Source organism: Desmodus rotundus, chromosome 4 (genome assembly GCF_022682495.2).
Source record: "Desmodus rotundus isolate HL8 chromosome 4, HLdesRot8A.1, whole genome shotgun sequence".
NCBI classification, from domain to species: Eukaryota; Metazoa; Chordata; class Mammalia; order Chiroptera; family Phyllostomidae; genus Desmodus; species Desmodus rotundus.
Window position 1 is genome coordinate 31,433,372 of NC_071390.1, and position 20,754 is coordinate 31,454,125.

Sequence of the window (20,754 nt, forward strand, 5' to 3'; positions counted from 1 at the left end):
GAGGTCTGGACCATGTGGGAAGGAGAGTAGGAGAGCCATGAGAGGCTCTCTGTCTCTCAACTATGAGGTTTGGGAGCAGAGAAGAGGGTCTTGGCCACGTGGTTTGAAATTATGCTGAAGGACCCTCCACCAGCCCACCGTGAGGATGTGGTTTTAGATTAAGAACAGGAGCCTAGCTAGCTGAGCACGGATGTCTGGAAGAAGCCAGAATACAGACAGGAATCTGCCCAGCTAAGCTACAGGCTTCTACTTCTTTTCCTGAGAGACAGTACCTCTGACTGGCCTGGTTTGGCAAGGGGGTGGTGCAGGCAGGACTGTGTGTTTATGGGTGTTTTTTTGTTTCTAAAGGGAGTGAGATGTAACAGTAGAATTCCGCCGTTATTCTAAACCTGTATAACTTTTGAGTAAATAGTTCCTTTCCTTTTCTTAAGACTCTAGCTTTGGGGGTCATGGTTCTTATTGGCAGCAGGCAACGGACCCCAGTGGTCCCGTTACATAACCAATCTGAATACTTTGAGTGGACTCAACTCTGTTAACCCTTTCTAAACCTGCTCTAACTACAGCATAGATGTCAAAAAGATAAAAAGAATATCATCTACTAATGGCTCACATTTGTGTAGCACTTTATATTTGAAAAAGGGCTTGTATGTGTCCTGACATTTAATCCTTGTGACAGCCTTATAAAGTAAGTTGTAATACTCCCTTGTAATTCATGGAAGAAAGTGAAGCCTGGGAGATTAAACTGTCTAAGACCACGGAGCTATTAAGGATGCAAAGGTTCAAATATCTACTGACTATAGCCCTTCACTTCCCAACATACAGAAATAGTTGTCAACTTCCTATGAACTTTACTTTTGAAATGCCAAAAGCAAAGTGCATTGCTTGTTAAACTGAGTAAAAAAATAAATAAAAAGATAACATCATTACCTTCTCGGTGACCGAGGAATAATGATTATACTGAATTTACGCTCTGAATCCTAATAACATATTTGCGGCTTTTTATAATGCTTCAGTTTCCAAATCGTGGTCACATTTAAACTCTAGGTGGCTGTTTGTATTTTTGAACTTTTGCTTCTAAAAATACTCCTTCATTTGGGAGGTGAGGGAGCTTTATCTTAAAACGTACTCTTTTAGATTGAGGCTGTTCAATTTTTAATCTAAATTCTCCAAAAAATGTCTGATTCAAAAAAAACCAAGTAGCCAGGTTGTTCTCTCATTGTTATACAAGAACTGTCTCATTTGGGGTCTTAAATTTTCTTTTTTATTGCTCTGTTTGGAGTGGATAGCTAATGTAAATGAGAGAAACCTGGCCGTGCACCATCACTGCCCTTAGTAATTTGATGAGTTCCCCCTGAAATAAATGGCTGGGTCAGCGCAACCTCTGGACTCTCAGCACGCAGATAGCATTCATTGTTTTCTGAAGCCTGCTGTAGATAAGTCAACTCAGAACCCCAACTCGGCTCTCCTGCTGCAGAATGCTGACCCAGTAGCTTTCACTGTCTCTGGGAAGACTTGGCACCTCGTGAAAGAGTGGTGGCATTGACACCCCCTTGCTATGAACAAGCCCCCCTGAATTTATTAACTGATAGCACCAATAACTCCCTGCAGCAATATGCAACAGGTTTCACGGTGGTGGGATTCGGTGAAAGAATTTGAGATTTTGCACTCCTTGGTCCTTCCCTCTGTGTGGTTCCCTATACAGTCTACACTGGCAGGTTAAACCTTGAACATGCAAAGAGATGGCCCCTTGATTTCCACTTCCAAGTCATTCCAGGTGCTGTGAAAACAGTGGACGATTCCCCCACCATTGCATTCACTGAACATACTCTGAAGTCCGATCTCCCACCTCACAAATATAAAAATGTTGGAAAGCACTCTCTTTATTTTAAAATGCTTACAGCATTTTGGGATGCTCTTCCCTGTGACTTTGTGTAAAATTCGTAATCGAGGCTTCTCAGAGCAGAAAGCAATGGAAAAATGAAGTACTTTTACAAAAAATAACTCACACCTATCATTTGGGCAACGCCATGGGAACTTTTCCCCTTATACATCAGATTTATTGTTTCTATTCCCATAGCTTATATTTATGAAGCACCTACTCCGTGCCAGAAAATGCCGAGCACTTCACATGCATTATGATTTTATATAAAACCTAACATTCTGATTTTATATAAAATCCAAAAAACCTTGAAGTGCAAAGAGGTTAGGTGGCATATGTTGTTCAATTTTTTCTGTGTGAAATTGTACGCACCGACCTCAAATAGATCATTGTCTTTAGAATCCCAAATTAAGGAATTTTCAGAATCAGGTTTCCCAACCCCTGTCAGTGCCTTACCAGATTTAATGTTCTTTTCTCCCAGCAGGGGGGAGCACCAGTTTCATACCACTATTTCATGCGTTTCGGATCTATTATTGTTTTCCCCCAGCTTTCTCCTCTGCAGGATTCAGGCAAACAAGAATAGCAGGCAAACTCTTGTTAACATTCCTGCCAAGTCTGTCTTTTATAAATGCCTCCGTCACTTTGCTTTCAACTTTGAATTTTATTTGATTTTCCTATATTCTACTAAAGAGTCAAAGATACAAAGCAGACATTCATTATTTGTAATTGTGACATATAGCAAAAAAATTCAATGGCAAACAAAAATGGAAAGTAACTCCATGTTATGAGTGAGGCAGACTTTTATTTTTAATGCTACTTAAAAGATAAAGGAGACTATTAGAAAATCAAGGCTGTTTTTAGAGAGAAACTTGATTTTTTGGAAAATGGTAAAGGTATTTTATTCTAACATTTAACAATTTCAACAAAATATTTTGTCACCCATTTAACAGAAAATGAATAAGTATTTTTGAACATGCGCTTTATTCTTAGAATTTAAGGAGAATATGGACTGTATATAAGAAATGGTTCCTGCCCAGAAGAGTTTATCATTTAGCGGATGAGAGAAGATGAACATACAAATAAATTTGATTATACTCAAGGCAGTATGTATTAGGTGCCCTTCCTTCCCATTCTTTAGCAAGACCTAGAAATTTATTCTCTAAAATACATCATGAATTTCTCCTCCTCTTCAGAGAAGCTTGATTCTGAATTTCAGAAATAGCCTAGTTTCATGCTCTAAAGATTAGAATCTGTTTCCCTCTATTTATTGCCTGTTTATTGTAGTCAAGTCTTAACTCTGGATTGAAACGCTAGAGACCCTTCCATGCTACCCTCTTAAGATGTATCTTTATGTTCCTCGTATGCTAGCGTCATCAGCAGTGGGGCCTTCCCTTGTGATTCACACCACTGTTGCCTTTGGAGTTGAACACTTGGAACACAGCACGGAGGATGTGCAGGAGTTAATCTTCCAGCAGCTGGAGAACATTTTGCCAGGCTTGCCTCAGCCAGTTGCTACCAAATGCCAGAAATGGAGACATTCACAGGTAATCATTGAATCCAGTAGTACGAGCACAGTTTTCTTAACAGGTCAGCAGAACTGACTTTACTTTTTCTCCTCCTTTGCCTAATGTGTAAGTGTAAACTTCTGCAGGTTTTATTATCCTGTTATTTCCCAATAAGAGATGCATACAATTTTCCCCAACCTAATGTTTAAAGTTTAGCATCTCAAAACATACACCCTGAAAATCCAGGGTTTCCCATGCAAGCAAAGCAAGTTATATATCAAAATGCAGCTGTTTCCCTGGGGTTTTTCTAACTCAGTACTGTGGTTATGTAGAAACCACTGTAACCTCCCAAATTTTTGCAATACGTCAAATTAACCTCATAAGTGTATTTTGCTACCACAGTTTTCATTTTTATTAGTTCCCACTTTGGTTTTGACTGCTGCCAGTAGAGCTCTTTGCGGGGAAAAGGATGAATACCTGCATAGATCAGCTAGTTCAGCTGTTTTTCAGGGTTAGATAAACCTGCTGATCTCGCTACTGGTTCAAACTTAAAGCTCTTTAACACTAAGTAAATGTTGACTTTTCTGAAGGTCTCTGCCTATTTCGGTGGAAGTTTGTGAGTATTCCTAGAAAAAGCCTTTTGATCTGTAAACTCGGTTGTGAAGTTATTTGGGGACAGTGGGGCAAAGGGCAGCAGGGGAAAGGACACAGAGTTTCTAGTTTTCCCTAAGATTCCCGAGCCCCTGGGCAAACTGACTTACCCGCGCTATTGGGTATCTAAGCTGCAAAGCCTTAGAAAAAGTGGTGTTGTGAGAAATTGCAGCACATTCTGTGTGTTTTAAAGGGATTTCCAAAATCAGAGGAAATGGGAAATTGTAAATTACTTCCTAAAATCACTGCAGGTCTATGTGTTTACTCATATCCTCTCAAGGTAAATTATACGGTAAAACGTTAGGGAAAATACTTACTTAAACATGCCATGGTGAATTCGGAAGATGACTTTTTCCTTTTAAAAGCATAGAAAAATCTCAACAACTAATGTCTTTAAGTGATATTTAACTCAGTTTTAGGTTGACTTGAAAAAGTCAGGGAAATAATCTTCTGATAGAATTTGAAGCCAGATCTATTACACAGCAAGTCACTTTGCAATTTATAAATATTCCTTTAAAGAAAGAATGGTTTGTGAGCTTCTTCTGCAACTTCCTTAACATAATTTAATAAATCAAAAATATGACTTAAAATCTACTTATTTCTTAAAATTCAATGTGTTATAGGAATAGATGTGAACTTACTACAAAATAACCTATTCAAAGTTGTGCAAAATCACAAAATGTAGTAAAAAAATTTTTTGAACAGAGAACATCCAAACCCTAGCAATGATTTTTATGACAATTTGGGTGTTCTGTCTTGAAATTATTCCAGTACATTTACAGCTCTCTAGTCATGAACTCTATATTGGCTACAAAGCCTAAGAGGTAATAGTTGTCATTCAACCTTAGAAGTTTGCATTTTCCGCCACTCATGCACTTCTCATAGTACTGGAGCACCATTCTACAGAACATGGCACTGTGGCTGGTAGCAGAGATCTTACCTGTGTTGTGAGATGACAGCCAGATAGATGATAGCTAGCGAGCTAGCTAGCTAGATAGGTATAGGTAATCTCTCACATCAGCTTAGAAAAAGAAGCAAATAGGTTCAGAGACACAACAACATTTAACTAGTTCTGAGTTATTACTCCCAAGAGAACATTTCTTCAGTGTTTTTAAAATGTCCACCTTAACCTTTGAATGTGACATAAATATAGGCACCCCTCTTCCCTTGCCATCCAGGACGCATGATGTACCTTTGTAGTGCACAGTGTTTGTGTGTGCATGAGTTCTACTATGGTGCTTAACCTGAAGGGAAGAATGGGGTAGAAACAAGGACCCGAAAAAAGAAAGAGGAACAAAGAACTGATTTTGACGTTTTTCTTATATTTCTGATGAGCGGTGCAGTCCCCTTGCAAGGGAGATTCCACACATATTTTTTTCCAGCCTGGGTTCCACCCTATGTTTTCTTCCTTTTTCTCCTCCCAGTCTTGTTCCACCCAAATCTTCTCCTGCTTTTCGCACTCTACCCCTTCCTTTTTTCTCTTTGACCTTCAAGCCCTCATTTTATGAAATCCTGGGCAGACCGCAGAACTGCTGTCCATGCTCCAAGCAGCAGTGGTATAGATTCCCACTTCTAGACCCTCAAACTTAACTTTTTATCCACATCCACTTTCTTTTTTTCCTTTTTCTTTTTGTGATCCCTACACTGCATCCTGGCACCCAGTGACTGGAGGGTTGGAAGAAGGAGAGAACAGGAGAGAGCAGTGATGGGCACCCACAGTGTGGCCCCCCTGGAGCTGGGCAATGCCACGATGTGATCTCACTGAAAATCAAAAGTAACCTTAAGGGTTGCTAGTTTTAACCAAGTCCAGCGATGAGGAAAACAAAGCCTCTTAGACATGAAATAAATTCTCCAAGGCCCATTGGCTAGTAATGAGAAAACCAGTCTATCTGCCTCTGGAGTCCTTTACTCCATTTCACCAACCCTCTGTTTCCTCTTCACTGATGCTGTTTCCTATTAACACAAGTTTGATGGCTTAAAACAACATAAATTTATTATCTTATAGTCCTGGAGTTCAGGAGTTCAAGATGGGTCTCATTGGAACCAAGGTGTCAGGAGGGCTATGTTTCTTCCTGTGTAGGTTCTAGGAGAGAATTCATGGTCTTGCCTTTATATTTTCCAGAAATTTCACATTCCTCAGCTTGAGACCCCTTCCTCCATCTTCGGAGCCAGCAACAGTGGGTCAAGTGCTTCTCATGTTACCTCATTCTGACCTATCCTTCTGCCTCACTTGTTCTTTAAGGACGTACGATTACATTGGGCTCACCTGGGTAATCCAGGATAATCTCCCCATTATCCTTTATGAGGCAGTATCTTCCACTCCCATCATAAAACCTCCGGGGACAGCATCAGTCCTTTAAGGCTCAAGGCGCTCAAAGGAAGTGACTGCTGTCTGAAAAAAAGAAAGATAAGGGAATATTGTGGCAGGGGGTGGGAAGGTGGGGGTCAGTGTCTTGTATCCCTATATAGTTCTTCCCAGCCCAGTGCCACCTCTAAAGTTACATACCACATTGGCAGCAGGGGGTGGGGTGAAAGATATTTCCTTTATTCATTTGGTTACTCATGTAGTCAACAAATTCCTACGACAAGGCTAGTGCTCTGCTCATAGAACCCCAGAGGCTAGTATTTGCTGGAGGCAACTCCTAAGACACTCAAATTTTTTGGTCCTGAGTAAGATAACAATGCATTCTTGTGGGAGTTGCCCTTAAGGGAGGAAAGAGACAGATGAAGAAAGAAGGCATGTTGAAAGACTTGGGAGGTGCCCTGTGCCTCCCATTTGGGGTTCATAAATAGGTGGTGCAAACAAACTTAGCAAAGCAATGCCAGATTTTCCTCCCTTTAGCCCCCGGTTGCTTTCCATAATTTAAATGTTTGTCCGATTAATATAACTTGAGGCCTAGGTTCTGATACATTGAATTGAATCAATGTGAGAGGGAAACATCTATTGGTTGCCTTTCATACATATCCCAATGGGGATCAGACTCACAACCTAGGTATATGCCCTAACCAGGAATTGAACCCCCATCGTCTGATGTACTGAATGATGCTCCAACCAACTGAGCCACACAAACCAGGGCCACATGCTCCACTTTTGACTCTATCCTTTTTTTTTTCTTCTTAGATGAATGTCTTTGCCCTTTTCAGTGCAAACTCCCCACTTTGACTTCCTCGGGTCTTCCTCACCTCAATACCTCCGTTGGCATAGAACTCCCCAGGAATTAGAAAGAATAAAAGAGAAAGAAGGAAATATGCACCAGTGTAAAGCCAGAATTTTCCTTAGCGATTTGTGTTTGGTGGGAGAGGAGGCAGTGTAGAGAGAAAAGCCTGAGACCACCCATATACTTATTGAAATATATTATTCCCTCATGAGATAAATTTCTGGTGGGTAATTATGTCTAATTTCAGGATTGGAAGGTCCAGTGGTGATTGGTAATTTCATTTTTTCTTTCTCTTTCTCATGCGTCTTCTATTGTATCTTCCTCATTTTCTTCTTGTAGGTAGATAGGAACTGGAAAGTAGTGACTGATTATAAGAATATACCAAAATTATAACTACAAAGGATTGTCGCTTTCAAAGTAGTTAGTCTCCTTGATAAGCTGCACTTTTATTTCAACAAGATGGAGCATCTCTTTCAGAGACTGACATGTATTCTTCAGCATATTATCAGTTGGATCAAATCATTGAAGGTTGACCTTGAATTTAATGTTTTGGAAACAAAGTCATTTGGACTTTAATCTTTTTAATAAAATGGATGCTCAACCTTGATAATTTTTTAAATGTTTTATAGCAGTAACTAAAGAAATATAGCTGTTTGTATTTATCTGTTTTAATGTGGCTGTTAGGCTGAATCTAAAAGCAGTTCAAAGCTGGCGCCCCTAAAAGACATTGGCCAGCGCATCGTTATGGATTTAAACATGTGGTCTTCTGGGATAATTACTTTGAAAGCCAATAATTGTGTTTGAGTTAAAATAGTAGTTATGTTGTTCAGTAGTTTATTTCCTCAATATGCTTTTTTTTTTTTTGGTCATTCTGCCACTAGCCCTATGTCTTTTCTCCTATGTTTGTATTCATAATTCCTGGATTTTTAATAATGTGCTATGATCTTGAACTTTGGAGTCAGACAGACTTTGGTTCAAACCTTGGCTCTGCGTATGCCTTTGAGCAAACTGAATGGCAACTCTAAGCCTCAAGGGTCCAATCTGTAAATGGTAACAACTGAACCTTACCCAACAGGTTAGTAGTTAAAATGAATGAGAGAGTGTTCCTAACAGGGATGTTTCAGAAGGACTGCCTCAATGCCAGAAGCTATGACACTTCATCACACCATAGGGAACGTTGAATAATGTAACAACAGTGGGAGATAAAAACGGTAGATCTCTTGTGGACACAAGCAACTCTTCTCACTTGGGTTTTTCTAAGCTAATAGATTTTTCAGCTTCTTGCCATTTATTCCTAAACTAACTTGCACATTTTCCAGTGTTTGGTAAATTCAGCCCATTTATGCCATGACTCAACATTTCCTGGCGTGAAATTATGGCCATGAGCCCTGTTGCCTATGTGCTATATGATCACAGTAAACTGTAAAGAGCCAAAACAGGCCCTTTGGGATCAGTGGACTATGGCATGACCCAATCCATCAACAGCAGGAAACATAACAGGTGTCAGCCCTAAGCAATCCATGGAGTAATCTCCCACTTCTTTGTAACTGGCACATAATTAACTAGTTACTTCACCTTATTATGAGGTAGCTGCATATGTGTGAGATCATCAGCTGAGAAATTCTGGTCATTGAATTAGGGATATACAGTCAGACTAACTGAAGTTTTATGGGTACATATTTCCCCTTTTCACAAAATCTCATAGTATATGAGCTATAAAATGTTTTAACACATATACATTTAATTAAATCATTTTACTCAAGTACTCGTGGGACTTACCCTGCTATGTAGTCAGTATCACACTTGTTCAGAAAAACTAATTATTTCGAACAGCACTACTTTATAGAAAACTTTGAAAGGAGTCTGTGTTATCTTTCCTGAACAAATGTTACATATATTCATCTGTACCCAAAATTACTACTGAAAACTGGATGATGGCTGTTATGTGGACATGGACACCATAAGAGAAAGAGGCCCTATTCTAACCCTATTACACAAAAGTTAAATCTACTTGTTGTGCTGAAAGATCAGTAATATGCTATAAACCCAACAAAAAAAAATTCAGTTGACAAAAGCTATTTATATCCACATTAAAAATTTATAATGTATGTTCATCTTTTCATTTAACACACATGTATTGAGCTCCTAATACATGCCAGACATTGTACCGGATTCTAAAGACTCAAAGGGAGGTCCCTTCCTAGTACTTCTATAAACCATGACAGTCCACATCATCATTATATTAGAGAGTCTGTCTGTCTATCTGTCTATCTACCTACCTACCTACCTACAACATCTGTCTATTTATCCTCTGTCTCAAAAATGCCATGTATTAATCCCCTACTCTGTGTAGCTCATTGGGCTTTGTCTGTAAGTCCCTTCATCCTCCAAACACCCTCTAGAGTTTATACACTCTCCCCATTGCATGGATAAGAAAGGTAAGAATGAGAGAGCTCAGAACCTTGTGTGAGGTTCCTCCTCCAGGGAGTGGCCAAACTGGAGTCCAAATGCAGGTCTAATTAAAAGCTAGTGCTTTTAAACACCTTACTCTACTGCTGGTAACTGTTTGAGTTCTGGCTTTCTCCCAACTATGACACGTTCTTATACGGTCACTGTTACTGCTGTCAGCTAGAAATAATAATAGTTAACATTCATACTCTGATTTTAGAAAGCACTTTCATGCTTTTTTTTTTCATTTTTTAGTTCCTGACAGACCAGGAAGTAAATATTACTATCTTTGCTTTAAATGGGGGAAACTAAGAATCATGTTGAGTGTTTTGTTTAATGTTATGCAACTGGTAAGCAGCAAAATAGAAACTGGAACACGTCAGTTTAGATTCAAAAGCCTGTGTTGCACACAGTGTACAAAAATTAACTACACACGGATCATAGGCCTAAATGGAAAACCTTAAACTATAAAGCTTCTAGATGAAAACATGGAGAAAATCTATGGGTTGCTCAAGGGTTTGGCAAACATTTCTTAGATAGGAAGCAACGTATAAACCATAAAAGGATAAATTGATAAATTGGGCTTAATTAAAATTAAAAACAATGTCTTTGAAAGACACTATTTTAAAGAATGAAAAGACCAATCACAGACTTAGAGAAAATGTTTGAAAAAAACATGTATCTGATAAAAGACTAATATCCAGAACATATAAAAACTGTCACAAATCAGTAATAAGAAAAAAAGGCCCAATTATTTAAAAATGGGCAAAATATTTGAAAGAGTACTTCACTTTGTTTTTTAAGTTTAATTTTAAATTTTCAGATATAGTGTACTTCCAATACTATTTTGTATTGGTTTCAGGTATACAGCATAAGGATTGTACAATCATATACTTCACAAAATATTTTCCTCAATATTTCCAGCACCCACCTGGCACCGTACGTAGTTATTGCAATATTATTGACCACATCCCCCATGCTCTACTTTACATGCCTTTACATGCTTGTATTTCTTAATCTCTCCACCCCTTTTATACAGTCCTCCAACCTCCCTCCCCTCTGGCCACCACCAGTCCACTCTGCATGTCTATGAATCTGTTTCAGTTTTGTTTATTTTATTCTTTAGGTTTTACATGTAAGTGAAATCATGCCATATTTGTCTTTCTCTGACTGACTTATTTCACTGAACATAATACCCTCTAGGTCGATCCATACTGTTGCAAATGGTAAGAGTTTATTCTTTTCGTGGCCAAGTAATATTCCATTGTATATATATGTAGCACAGTTTTTTTTATCCAGTTGTCTATTGATGGGCACTTCTATATCTTGGCTATTGTAAATAGTGCTGCAGTGAACATACGGGTGCATATATTCTTTTAAATTAAGATTATTTCACTTTAAAAGGATGTAATTTTAGCCATGATATTATAAGAGTTCTATAATGAAAACTGAAAATAATCTGAATATTTTTCTCTGGCAGATGGACAAACTGTCATTCAAAATATTGCTGAAAGAAATCAAAGACAACTTCAATGAAAAGATATCCCATATTTATAGATTAGAATACTTAATATTTTTAAGATGGCAATATTACCCAAAGTGATATACAGATGTATCTCAGTCTCTATAAAAATCCCAATGGCCTTTGAAAAAGTGGAAAAGGTGATCCCAAGGGACCCCACATAGCCAAAACAGTCATGAAAAATCACAAAGTTGGAGGACTCACACTTTTTGGTTTGCAAACTGACTACAAAGCTACCATAGTCAAAACAATAAGGTAAAAACATAAGAACAGATCTATAGATTCAATAGATAGAATCAAGAGTCCAGAATTAAACCCATATAATGGTCAATTGATTTCTGACAAGGTTCCCAAAAACATGCAATGGGGGAAAAAAAACCCAGTATTTTCAACATACCGTGCTGGGGCAACTGGGAATCCACATACAAAAGAGTGAAGTCGGACCCTAATCTCACATTGCATGAAAGGTTCACCCAAAATAGACCAAAACCCACATATGCGAGCTAAAAATATAAAATTCCCAGAAGAAAACATAGGGGTACATCTTCACAATTTGGTTTTTTGCAGTGGTTTCTTACATGTAACACCAAAAACATAGGCAACAACAAAAAACTAGATATTTTAGACTTCATCACGATTGTCAAGGCTGTGAAAAGACAAGCCATAGAATGGGAGAAGGTATTTGTGAGTCGCTCCTGAGAAGGGTTCACCATCAAGAATATATAAAGAACTCTTTAACTCAACAACAAAAAAGAAATCCAATTTTTAAAATGGGCAAAGGACTTGAATAGACATTTCTCCAAAGAAGAGATGACAAATGGTCATCAAATGGTCAACTAATACACAAAAAGATGCCCAATGTCAATAAACATTAAAAAATGCAAATTAAAACCATAATCAGACACCACTTCACACCCACCAGGATGGCTATAATTTAAAAAAGAAAAAGAACAAGTGCTGTTGAAGTTGTGGAGAAGATGGAATTCTTGTACCTTGCCGGATATATAAAATGATTCAGACACTGTAGTAAACCGTTCGGCAGTCTCTCAATAAGCTAAACACACAATTATAATATGACCAAGCCATTCCACTCCTAGGTGTGTACCCAAAAGCACTAAAAAACACTTATAAAAGACTAATATCCAGATACAACAAAAAAAAAAACGTGTATAAACATTTATAGCAGCACTATTCACAACAGCCAAAGGTGGGAAAAACTAATTGGTCGTCAACTGATGAATGGATAAACAAAATGTGGAATACCTATTAAATGGAATATTAGCCACAAAAAGAAATAAATTTATCTCTGTTTAAAAAAAAATCAATCATTATATGGGAAATATGTGTTTAACGTCTTTCTAATAACAAGAGCCATGGGAAATGATACAGAAAGGCACATATTAAACATCTGAAGAACAGAAAGAGCAATGAGGTGCGGATGCATGCTATGCCATGGATGAACCCTGAAAACATTATCCCAAGTGAAAGAAACCAGACACAAAAGCTGGTTTCTTGAATGAGTCCATTGCACAAAATATCCAGAACAGGCAAATTCATGGAGACAGAAAGCAGATAAGTATTTGCCAGTGGCTAGTAGTAATGGGAAATTTTGTGTCATGTGTATTTTACCACACACAATAAAAGAAGAGACGTGGATGGCAGTAAGGACTGTAGATTAAAACTACAATGAGGACCACGACACACCTACTAGAACGGCTCAAATCAAAGCTTTGAAGATACAAATACGAGCAAGAGTGTGGAACCACTGACTTTTTCACAAGTCACCCTGAGAATGCGAAATGGTGCAGCCCCTTTGAGAAACGGTTTCATAGCTTCTTACAAAATTCACTGTATACTAACCATGTGACCCAGCAAACTCACTCTTAAGGATTTGCTCAAGAGAAATAAACACATATATCCACAAAAAATCCTATTTGCAAATGTTCCCAGCAGCTTTATTAATAATTGCCCCAAACTGGAAGTAACTTGAATATTCATCAGCTGGTAAATGAACAAACTGTTAGACATCCGTAAATGAAAACCACTCAGTAACAAATGAAACAAACTACTAATTTTTGCAATAGCATGAGTGAATCTCAGAAGCATTATCTAAGTGGAAAAAGCCAGACTCAAAGACTACCTATTGTACTATTCTCTTTGTATGGCTTCCTAGAACTGAAAAATCTGTAGGGACAGAAAACTGATCGGTGGCTGCCAGGAGCTTGATTGGGAGAAGAGAACTAATTACAAAGGGGCAAGGGGAATGTTGATGGAAATGTTCTCTGTATTCTTCATAGTGGTAGTAAACACAACCATGTCCTTTTGTTACCAAAGTGGGATTCAACCACCTGCCATCATACACAAGCATAACGCAATTAATTGGGCGGGGGGAGAGGTTTTTTATTAACAGGGTGCCCAATTTGACAGAGGTGGGGGCTCCCCTGCTCCAAGCCATTCTATTCTGCAAAACACAGAAATCCCCTTGTTCCCAAAAAGAGTCAAATCCAAATCCATGCCCAGAGACCCCTCTCCATTTTATCTGTCCTTTCGAAGTCCAAGGCTGCTACATCTCTCCAGCCCCAGGCTGTCTGTCTGTCTGTCTATCTCTCTCTCTCTCTCTCTTTCTCTCTGTCTCTGGAGTGCACCCTTATGGGGCAGGCGTCTCCATTGCCCCACTGCAGCTTTCTCCCTTTCCCCGGCCGGGGGTGCTGCCAGATCACTGCAGCTGGTTGTGAGAGGGGCTCCATCCACAGGGCCCTGGAGCCCAAGGCTGCTCACACTCATGGAGCCAGCAAAGGTCCTCTGCCTGCACATCTGTGCGCTGCTCTCAGAGCAAGAGACTGGGAGAGGTCTGGGGCCCTGCCGAGCACCGCAGGGCGAGAGCATCCTGGGGGTTGCCACTAGCGAGGTGCACATCCCACTGAGGTTGCTCCCAATCATGCCATCAGGGCAAGGCAAGGGCCACAAGCAGGGCCAGTGTCCATTGGTCCCATGAACACTCCGGTCCCCCCAACCAGGCATGGGGAGGGTGTTTCCACATGCCATCCATTTTAAATCTTTCACCCCAAAATCCAAGGCAAAAATGTCCATGGCTGGCATCCACCGTGCTTGTCAGCCCACAGAGTGTCTCTGCTCCTCCTCCTGCCACCATGATCCAGAAGTGGGTAGGAGCGTTTCTAGCCGCCCACAGGGGCACAGCTTCTCTGCTTGGGGCAGGGCATTGCCATGCTCACCTTCATGATAAACGTGTATTGTGGCCTTTTCAACCCGCTCGCTGTGTGCAAGCTGTGTAAAGAGCCGTGTTAGTTATTTACCCTACCAGGGGATAAGGAGGTCTTTCATGCCCCAACTGCAGCTTCAGTCAATCAGCTTGGGGTTTTCTCTGACCCCTCCCTTCTCCAGGGAGCTCAGCATCTCATGCCAGATCAGGGTTCACCCTCACCCCAGAGACCTAGTCAGACCTCTCTGTTACATTGTGTCAAAATTTTTGGAACAGTACACACAAGAGTAAATTTGAATGTATATAAATTATTCCTCGGTTAAAATGACTTAAAGCCACTTGTTTTTATCCTCCATTATTTTCTCTCTGAGGAGCGTAAGCATTGACCCTTTTATCTTCAGTGTTAAAAGTAGAAAGAAGGTTCTTTCTAGAACAAAGATCAAAATGGTTACAATCTTTCTGCCGTAATTGCACAGCCCAAACAAAAAGCTATTATGTTCCTTCAACATGAATGAGAACCAGAAGGAAACAACCATGTTTCTAGGTCGTCAGGAAAAAGAAGGGAGAGGGAATTGGAGAAGGGATGAAGAAAGGTTGAAATAGTGGGAAATTAAGCAGCAATTAACCTAATGGGGGAGAAGGCATGATTAGGCTCAGCTGAGTAGGAAAGATGATTTCAGGCTTATCTCTAGACTCACAATCAAAAGCATTTTTGCCCTCTGCATCCTAGGATCCCAAACAGTTGGATCTGTTGAGAGACTGTAGTGCAACATTTACATTTAGATGAAAACAAAAGGATTCCAGTCTGTTAAATCACCTTATTCCTAGGAATTGCTCTCTGTGCTGTGACACCTTACTCAGTGCTCGGCAAATACTGGGAACACAACAAATCTTTGAAGGGTTTGTTCAAATGAGTCATGAATGAGTATAATGAATGAGTATACTAAAACTTGCTGAAGGACAGAACAATTTTCTACTAAATTAAAAACTCCACAGGGTAATGTAATACCACTTGTCTTGTCCATTACTACTGCAACAGTAGTAGAGGAAACAGTATTTCTTTCTTTATTGTGTGCTTGTTCTGAACAAATCCTCATCAAAATAGACTGCTCCAGTGTTTTCAGGACGTTGAAAGATAGACTAGATCTAAATGGATTCAGTGTAGACTTCAGCAACTGAACATACAATTTCGGCAAAGTACGTCCTTAGCAGTTTGAGCCCACTAAAGCTGCTACATGGATCATATAAATGATTTGTGGCACGTTCTGCCTGCACCTACCCAATGGTTTATTCAAATTGAATAGACAAATACCAATAAAGTGAAAAGCTCCACTGAGAATTGACCAAACCACATCACTCTCATCACACCTAGGGTGTTCCAACCAATAGTAATTTTATAGCAGTTCTTTGTAGTATCAGAGACACAGCTCTGTCTGCAGCCAGGAACCCACAACACAAGCCAACCTTTCCCGAAAGCACAACAAAGAAATGAGTTTATGAAATCACCATTAAACATAATAGAACACTGGAGAGAAGAGTAGAACGGAGGCAAGATGAGATGATGAACATGAAACATAAGAACTAATTAAAAATGGGAAAAAGATAACAAAAATAAAAACGTACCATCTCTACAGGAAAACACCCATGTGTTGACAAAGCTTTTTATAAATATTAAATACTATAACATAACATAATAGAGGACTGAGAATCTCAAACACCAGGGGCCCAAAGAAGTACAATATTTTTAAGGAAATATACCTAAAAATATTTCCAATGGTAAAATCAACACCCCCAATTTATCATTGTTATCCCACTTTTGGATCTCACTTATCTTCACTAATGTGCAATGTACGTTAATAAATAATCCTTATCATCACTTTTCCTAACAATATAACAAATACATTCCATTGGTAGATGATTTCTGGCTGTGCCACAAAAATTGAAGCATAGAGTTGACTATTTTAAGAAAGAATTTTAAAAAGATATAGACATCATAAATTGACTAGATCACCCCCCAAAACTGTTTTGTTCTCTCCGACACCTATAGCTTTTAAGATTGTATTTGCCACCTCCCAGAGGAAGAGTATTTAAAGGATTACTTACACTGTTGATCTGTGCAAGCGTACTGCAGCTTTGCCCTCCGCTGTGGAAATAGCTTGGGCTTTCGCTATGGTCTCCCCATCCTTTGGAATGATGGCAAACATCTGTATATACTCTCCTACATGCATGTACATATAGACACATGTGTACATCTGTCTAGTTATACTTTCTACACCTTTCAAGGTATTTTTATGAGCTAAGGGTTAATTACCTAAGAAACTATCTTCACTTCCTATTTGAAATTCAGGATGATTCAAATATTCCTGGCGCTTTTGCCTGTAGTCTACAAAAGATGAGCTGCAGGCAGAGATTTCAGCTTGCCAGGGGTGATGATATAAGTGTCAGAGCAAGGGCTGTGGGTACCAGAATATACCAGCAGTTGTCTCCCGGACAGTGCATCTGCCCAAGACTTGGGTTAGGATGGTGAGGTGTCACGTGTGTTCAAATAAGAGGAGGCTAATAACTTGGCAATTCAGAAAGAAAAACAAAAATGTAGAGACTGAGAAACCAAAGTAAATTATTTTTGTAGAGAGAGAAAAAAAAAACCCACTACAGTAAAGACCATTTGAACACTGAGAATTTAAAACTTTCAAAAATTTGGATTTGTGTTGTTGGTTTGTCCTGCAGGCATACATTCTTTGGGCAAAGAATTTATTCCACATTAACCATATATTAGGGAGTCACAAATGGTGGGAATACAAAAATGAAGGAGACACTGTCTCATAGTTTTCTCATAAAGGCTTTTAAGCATCAGCTATCTCTTACCACATGCAGTTTGGTGAGTTAAGTGTAGAGGAATCTGCAACATTTCATTGCATTTGCATCAAACCCGAGGGGGACTTTTTAAAAATAAAAGAAAGGAATGGAAACGTTACATTTTTAATTTAGCTATTTGAAAACATTTTGTGCTCTTAAAAAAAGTCTATCTTCAACTTTCATTTGTCAGATCTTCCTTTCCTGTATCATGGAAGTTTGCTTAGGGATCAATAGTATTTTTCACTATTGATACAACAGTGAAGTCCTATCTTTTTTTTCTAATTTTTAAAAAATTTTATTGAGTTTATTGGGGCAACATTGGTTAATAAAATTATACAGGTTTCAAGTGTGCAATTCTATAATGCATCATCTGTATGTTGCATTGTATGTTCCCCCCTCAAAGTCACATCTCCTTCTGTTACCATACATTTGACCCCCTGCCCACCCCTGTTTACGGAAAACATTCTCCAGTCTGAGGAAGACCGCTGTGAGCCACATAAGCGCCTTGCCTCAGTGCAGCGGTTCGAAGCGTTTTTATTTCATGGACCAGTAAAGTCCCCCTAACTGTTTTGGGAACTGATATAATATTGTTATCTTTTTATTCTGCAGTTAAGAATTTAAAAAGCAAAAACACAGCTATAAGAATTTAATGAAAAGGATAGCCAAAAGAATAATAAAGATATAACATCATAACAAATTTATAAATACAATACATTTAGCCCAATTAAAAAGTGCATAATTCTCTTTATTTTTTTTCCCTTCTTGCCATAGATTGGCTTTTGGGAACCACTTCCTTTGCGCTTTGCATAGCGGCTATAAAAGAATAAGTTAACCAAATATTCAATTTCTGCTGTTTATGTTCCATGGCATGGGTTCAGGTTTACACTGGCAGCAGAATAGACACAGAGGGGAAATGCATGATTCAGCTCTGTAGCATCACAGCCCCCGTAGCCATTTATGCCGCCAGTGTGGTCAGCTCCTCACACGTACCATGGGTAGGGAGATGCTGGGGAAAGGAGGTTATTACTCAGAGTTTGCCCCAGTCAAGTTAGTGTGCAACTAAGAGACAAGAAGATTTCCCTGGGATGCAGGGACAATTTAGAGAGTCACCCTCAGACATCGAAATTGATTTTTAAGAATTAATTTTAAAAAAAAAAGATGCCATGTGAGTCTTAACAGCACAAGTGATAGCTTAGCTCCCTTCGCTGTCAGGACTCAGGCACACTCCAGGGTAATAAAGTGACCCTTGGGAATGTCCCAGAACATAAAAAAGCAGTAAAATTACCTACCGTCTTTTACAACACCTTCGGGTATTTTAAATAGAATTATCTCAGATGCAATTGAGAAATAGATCAGTATTACAGAGGAATTATATTGGTTTCATACATGTTTATGTTTTCAAGTGATCAGGTTAAGTTTTCTCACAAGCGAAGACAAAGCCTTGGCAAATGTGAAGCTCTGAAGGAAAAAAACAACCCGGAAAGTGGCCAGAGGTGCCTTCCTTGAGTGCAAATAGTGGCTGTTTCAATGGCCTTAAGAACTGCGGGGTTTTCCGTCATGTTAACTTTGTCAGCAAAGACGCAAGTGCTGATGAAAAAACCACAGACATTTTCCCTTTACTAAAATGACAGATTGATGAAGAAGGCCGCATCCCTGACCATAGTTTTAATTTAGCTCAAAATAGTCACTTCCAGAAGCAACTGCCTCCCAGGACCTACATCTCAAAGGAGAAAGCACAAGCCCCAGGGGTTAGGCTGCAAAGGGTGGACCCCGTAGCTAGATGCAGAGGCTGGGAGAATGTCAACTGTACTATTCACTTTGCTATGATGTTTATTGTTTTAGTTCATGCTTGGCTCAAAGTTCCATAAGTTCTGAGTCATCTGCCCCAACTCTATTTTTCCCACAAACTCTGATATTTTTAGTGTGCAATTTTGTAGACAAAACACCTGTATTTTATTTTCACACCGCAGTCAAAGGCCTGGCGTGGTGTATGGAAGGGCAGTGATCTGGGAAAGGGCATCAGAAGGTTATTAGAAGGAATTGGATTTCAGCCTCCAGCATCAGCTAGAGAAAATGGCTCCTGATGTGATCCTAATTCTTCACATTGACATAACTCTGGTTTGGAGAAAGGCAATGCATCAGACTATCCTGGCTTAATGGGAAAAAAAGAAAAAAAAACAGTAAAGAATACTTAATTCCCTTATTTCTAATTATGTGTTTGCTCTGCAATCTTCTCAGCCAGGATTGCTATATAGGATTTCTCCCAGGTGCCAACTCCAATTGACTGGTAGTGTCTGCCTGAAGCAATGACGTGGGCAGGGTGCTGAGGCCACTTCTGGGCTCAGTGGGGAAGAATGCCACGACTGATCAGTGATGTCTGTCGGGAGTTGCCAAACGGGTGTCACCCCTATAATCTGTGCTACAGTTGAGGGGATTTGCCAGCTAAGATGAATGGGCTGGGAAGGCAACCAGACTTGGTTCTGGAATCGGTACATTTACCTTTGTAAATGAACAAATTGATTCTCTGATAACCAGTCTATCTCTGTCAGCTTCAGCTGAGGCTGTTCATTTGGTTGACCTGAGAAAATGGAAGGTTTAAACCAGCAATCCTAAAGATGTTTGAAGTCCTGACACCTTATGCTATTACCAGAAAATGCCCTCCTTGAAGGGTCTGATCATTCATCATCTTTGGATTTGCTATGTATTTACTATAAAGTATTCACCAGGCTTCTCTCCTAACCCTATTTACCACTCGCTGTACTTCATCAGTTGGAGGATGCCACCCAGTTGGTATGTACCAGGAGACTGCCAGAATGTCATTTTCTCACACGCCTGAACTCGGTTATTTCTAGTTGTCTAACAGTGGACCCACTCTTGATATTTAAATTAACAAATTATTTAAGGAGACAAGAATATGAGTCTCAGCGGAATTTTCTATCCCATGGAAGAAAAAGTACATAATCAGAACTTACAGAACAGGTGTCAGTGACTCAGAAGCAACCCCCAGAGAGGATAATTCAGTGGAACGCACCTGTACGAAACGCCCCTTACCAGTGTTGTAGGAGGCACAGAGGGCAGACTGCGTGGGGAGAGCGTGGGCACCAACAGCTCAGAGTTAGAGAGTGCTGCAGGGCAGTCAAACTCTGAATGGGAAGGAGTTTTTGAAAAGGCTTAACCAATGTATTACTCTTTTATTTCCTTTTTGTTTGCGAAAGATCTGCATGTAAACAAGTGCAAAAGAACAACTCTAGTAAGTATAAAATAAAGCTTCATGTCCTGTTGACACCATGTGTTTTCTCTCTGGTATGTAAAATGTCGGTCCCTCTTCCAATTGACAGTGACTTAGACGCAGTGCAATGCAGTGTAAACTACATTCATAACAAGTGCAGAGATGCAGCCTTAAGAACCTGACTGTGAACTGCATGTCTGGGATTAGAATTTAGGAGACCTTAATTCTTGCCTTACCCACTTGAACATCACTTAGTGCCCCATTATCCAAATCATGGTCTGGATGG

At 39.5% G+C, this 20,754-nt stretch overlaps 1 protein-coding gene across 4 annotated transcripts in view; it reads left to right on the forward strand.

Moving 5' to 3' along the window:
- RNLS (renalase, FAD dependent amine oxidase) overlaps positions 1-20,754 on the forward strand; it is a 243,857-nt gene that overhangs the window by 213,090 nt on the left and 10,013 nt on the right. For 2 of the 4 annotated variants that reach the window (XM_024563414.4, XM_053923186.2), the window contains exon 6: positions 3,248-3,423. In XM_024563414.4, the coding sequence (XP_024419182.1) occupies positions 3,248-3,423 (176 nt within the window). Of the gene's footprint in view, positions 1-3,247; positions 3,424-11,121; positions 11,426-20,454; positions 20,586-20,754 lie in introns of those variants that run through there. The other 2 variants (XM_053923188.1, XM_045197779.3) reach the window with 2 other exon arrangements.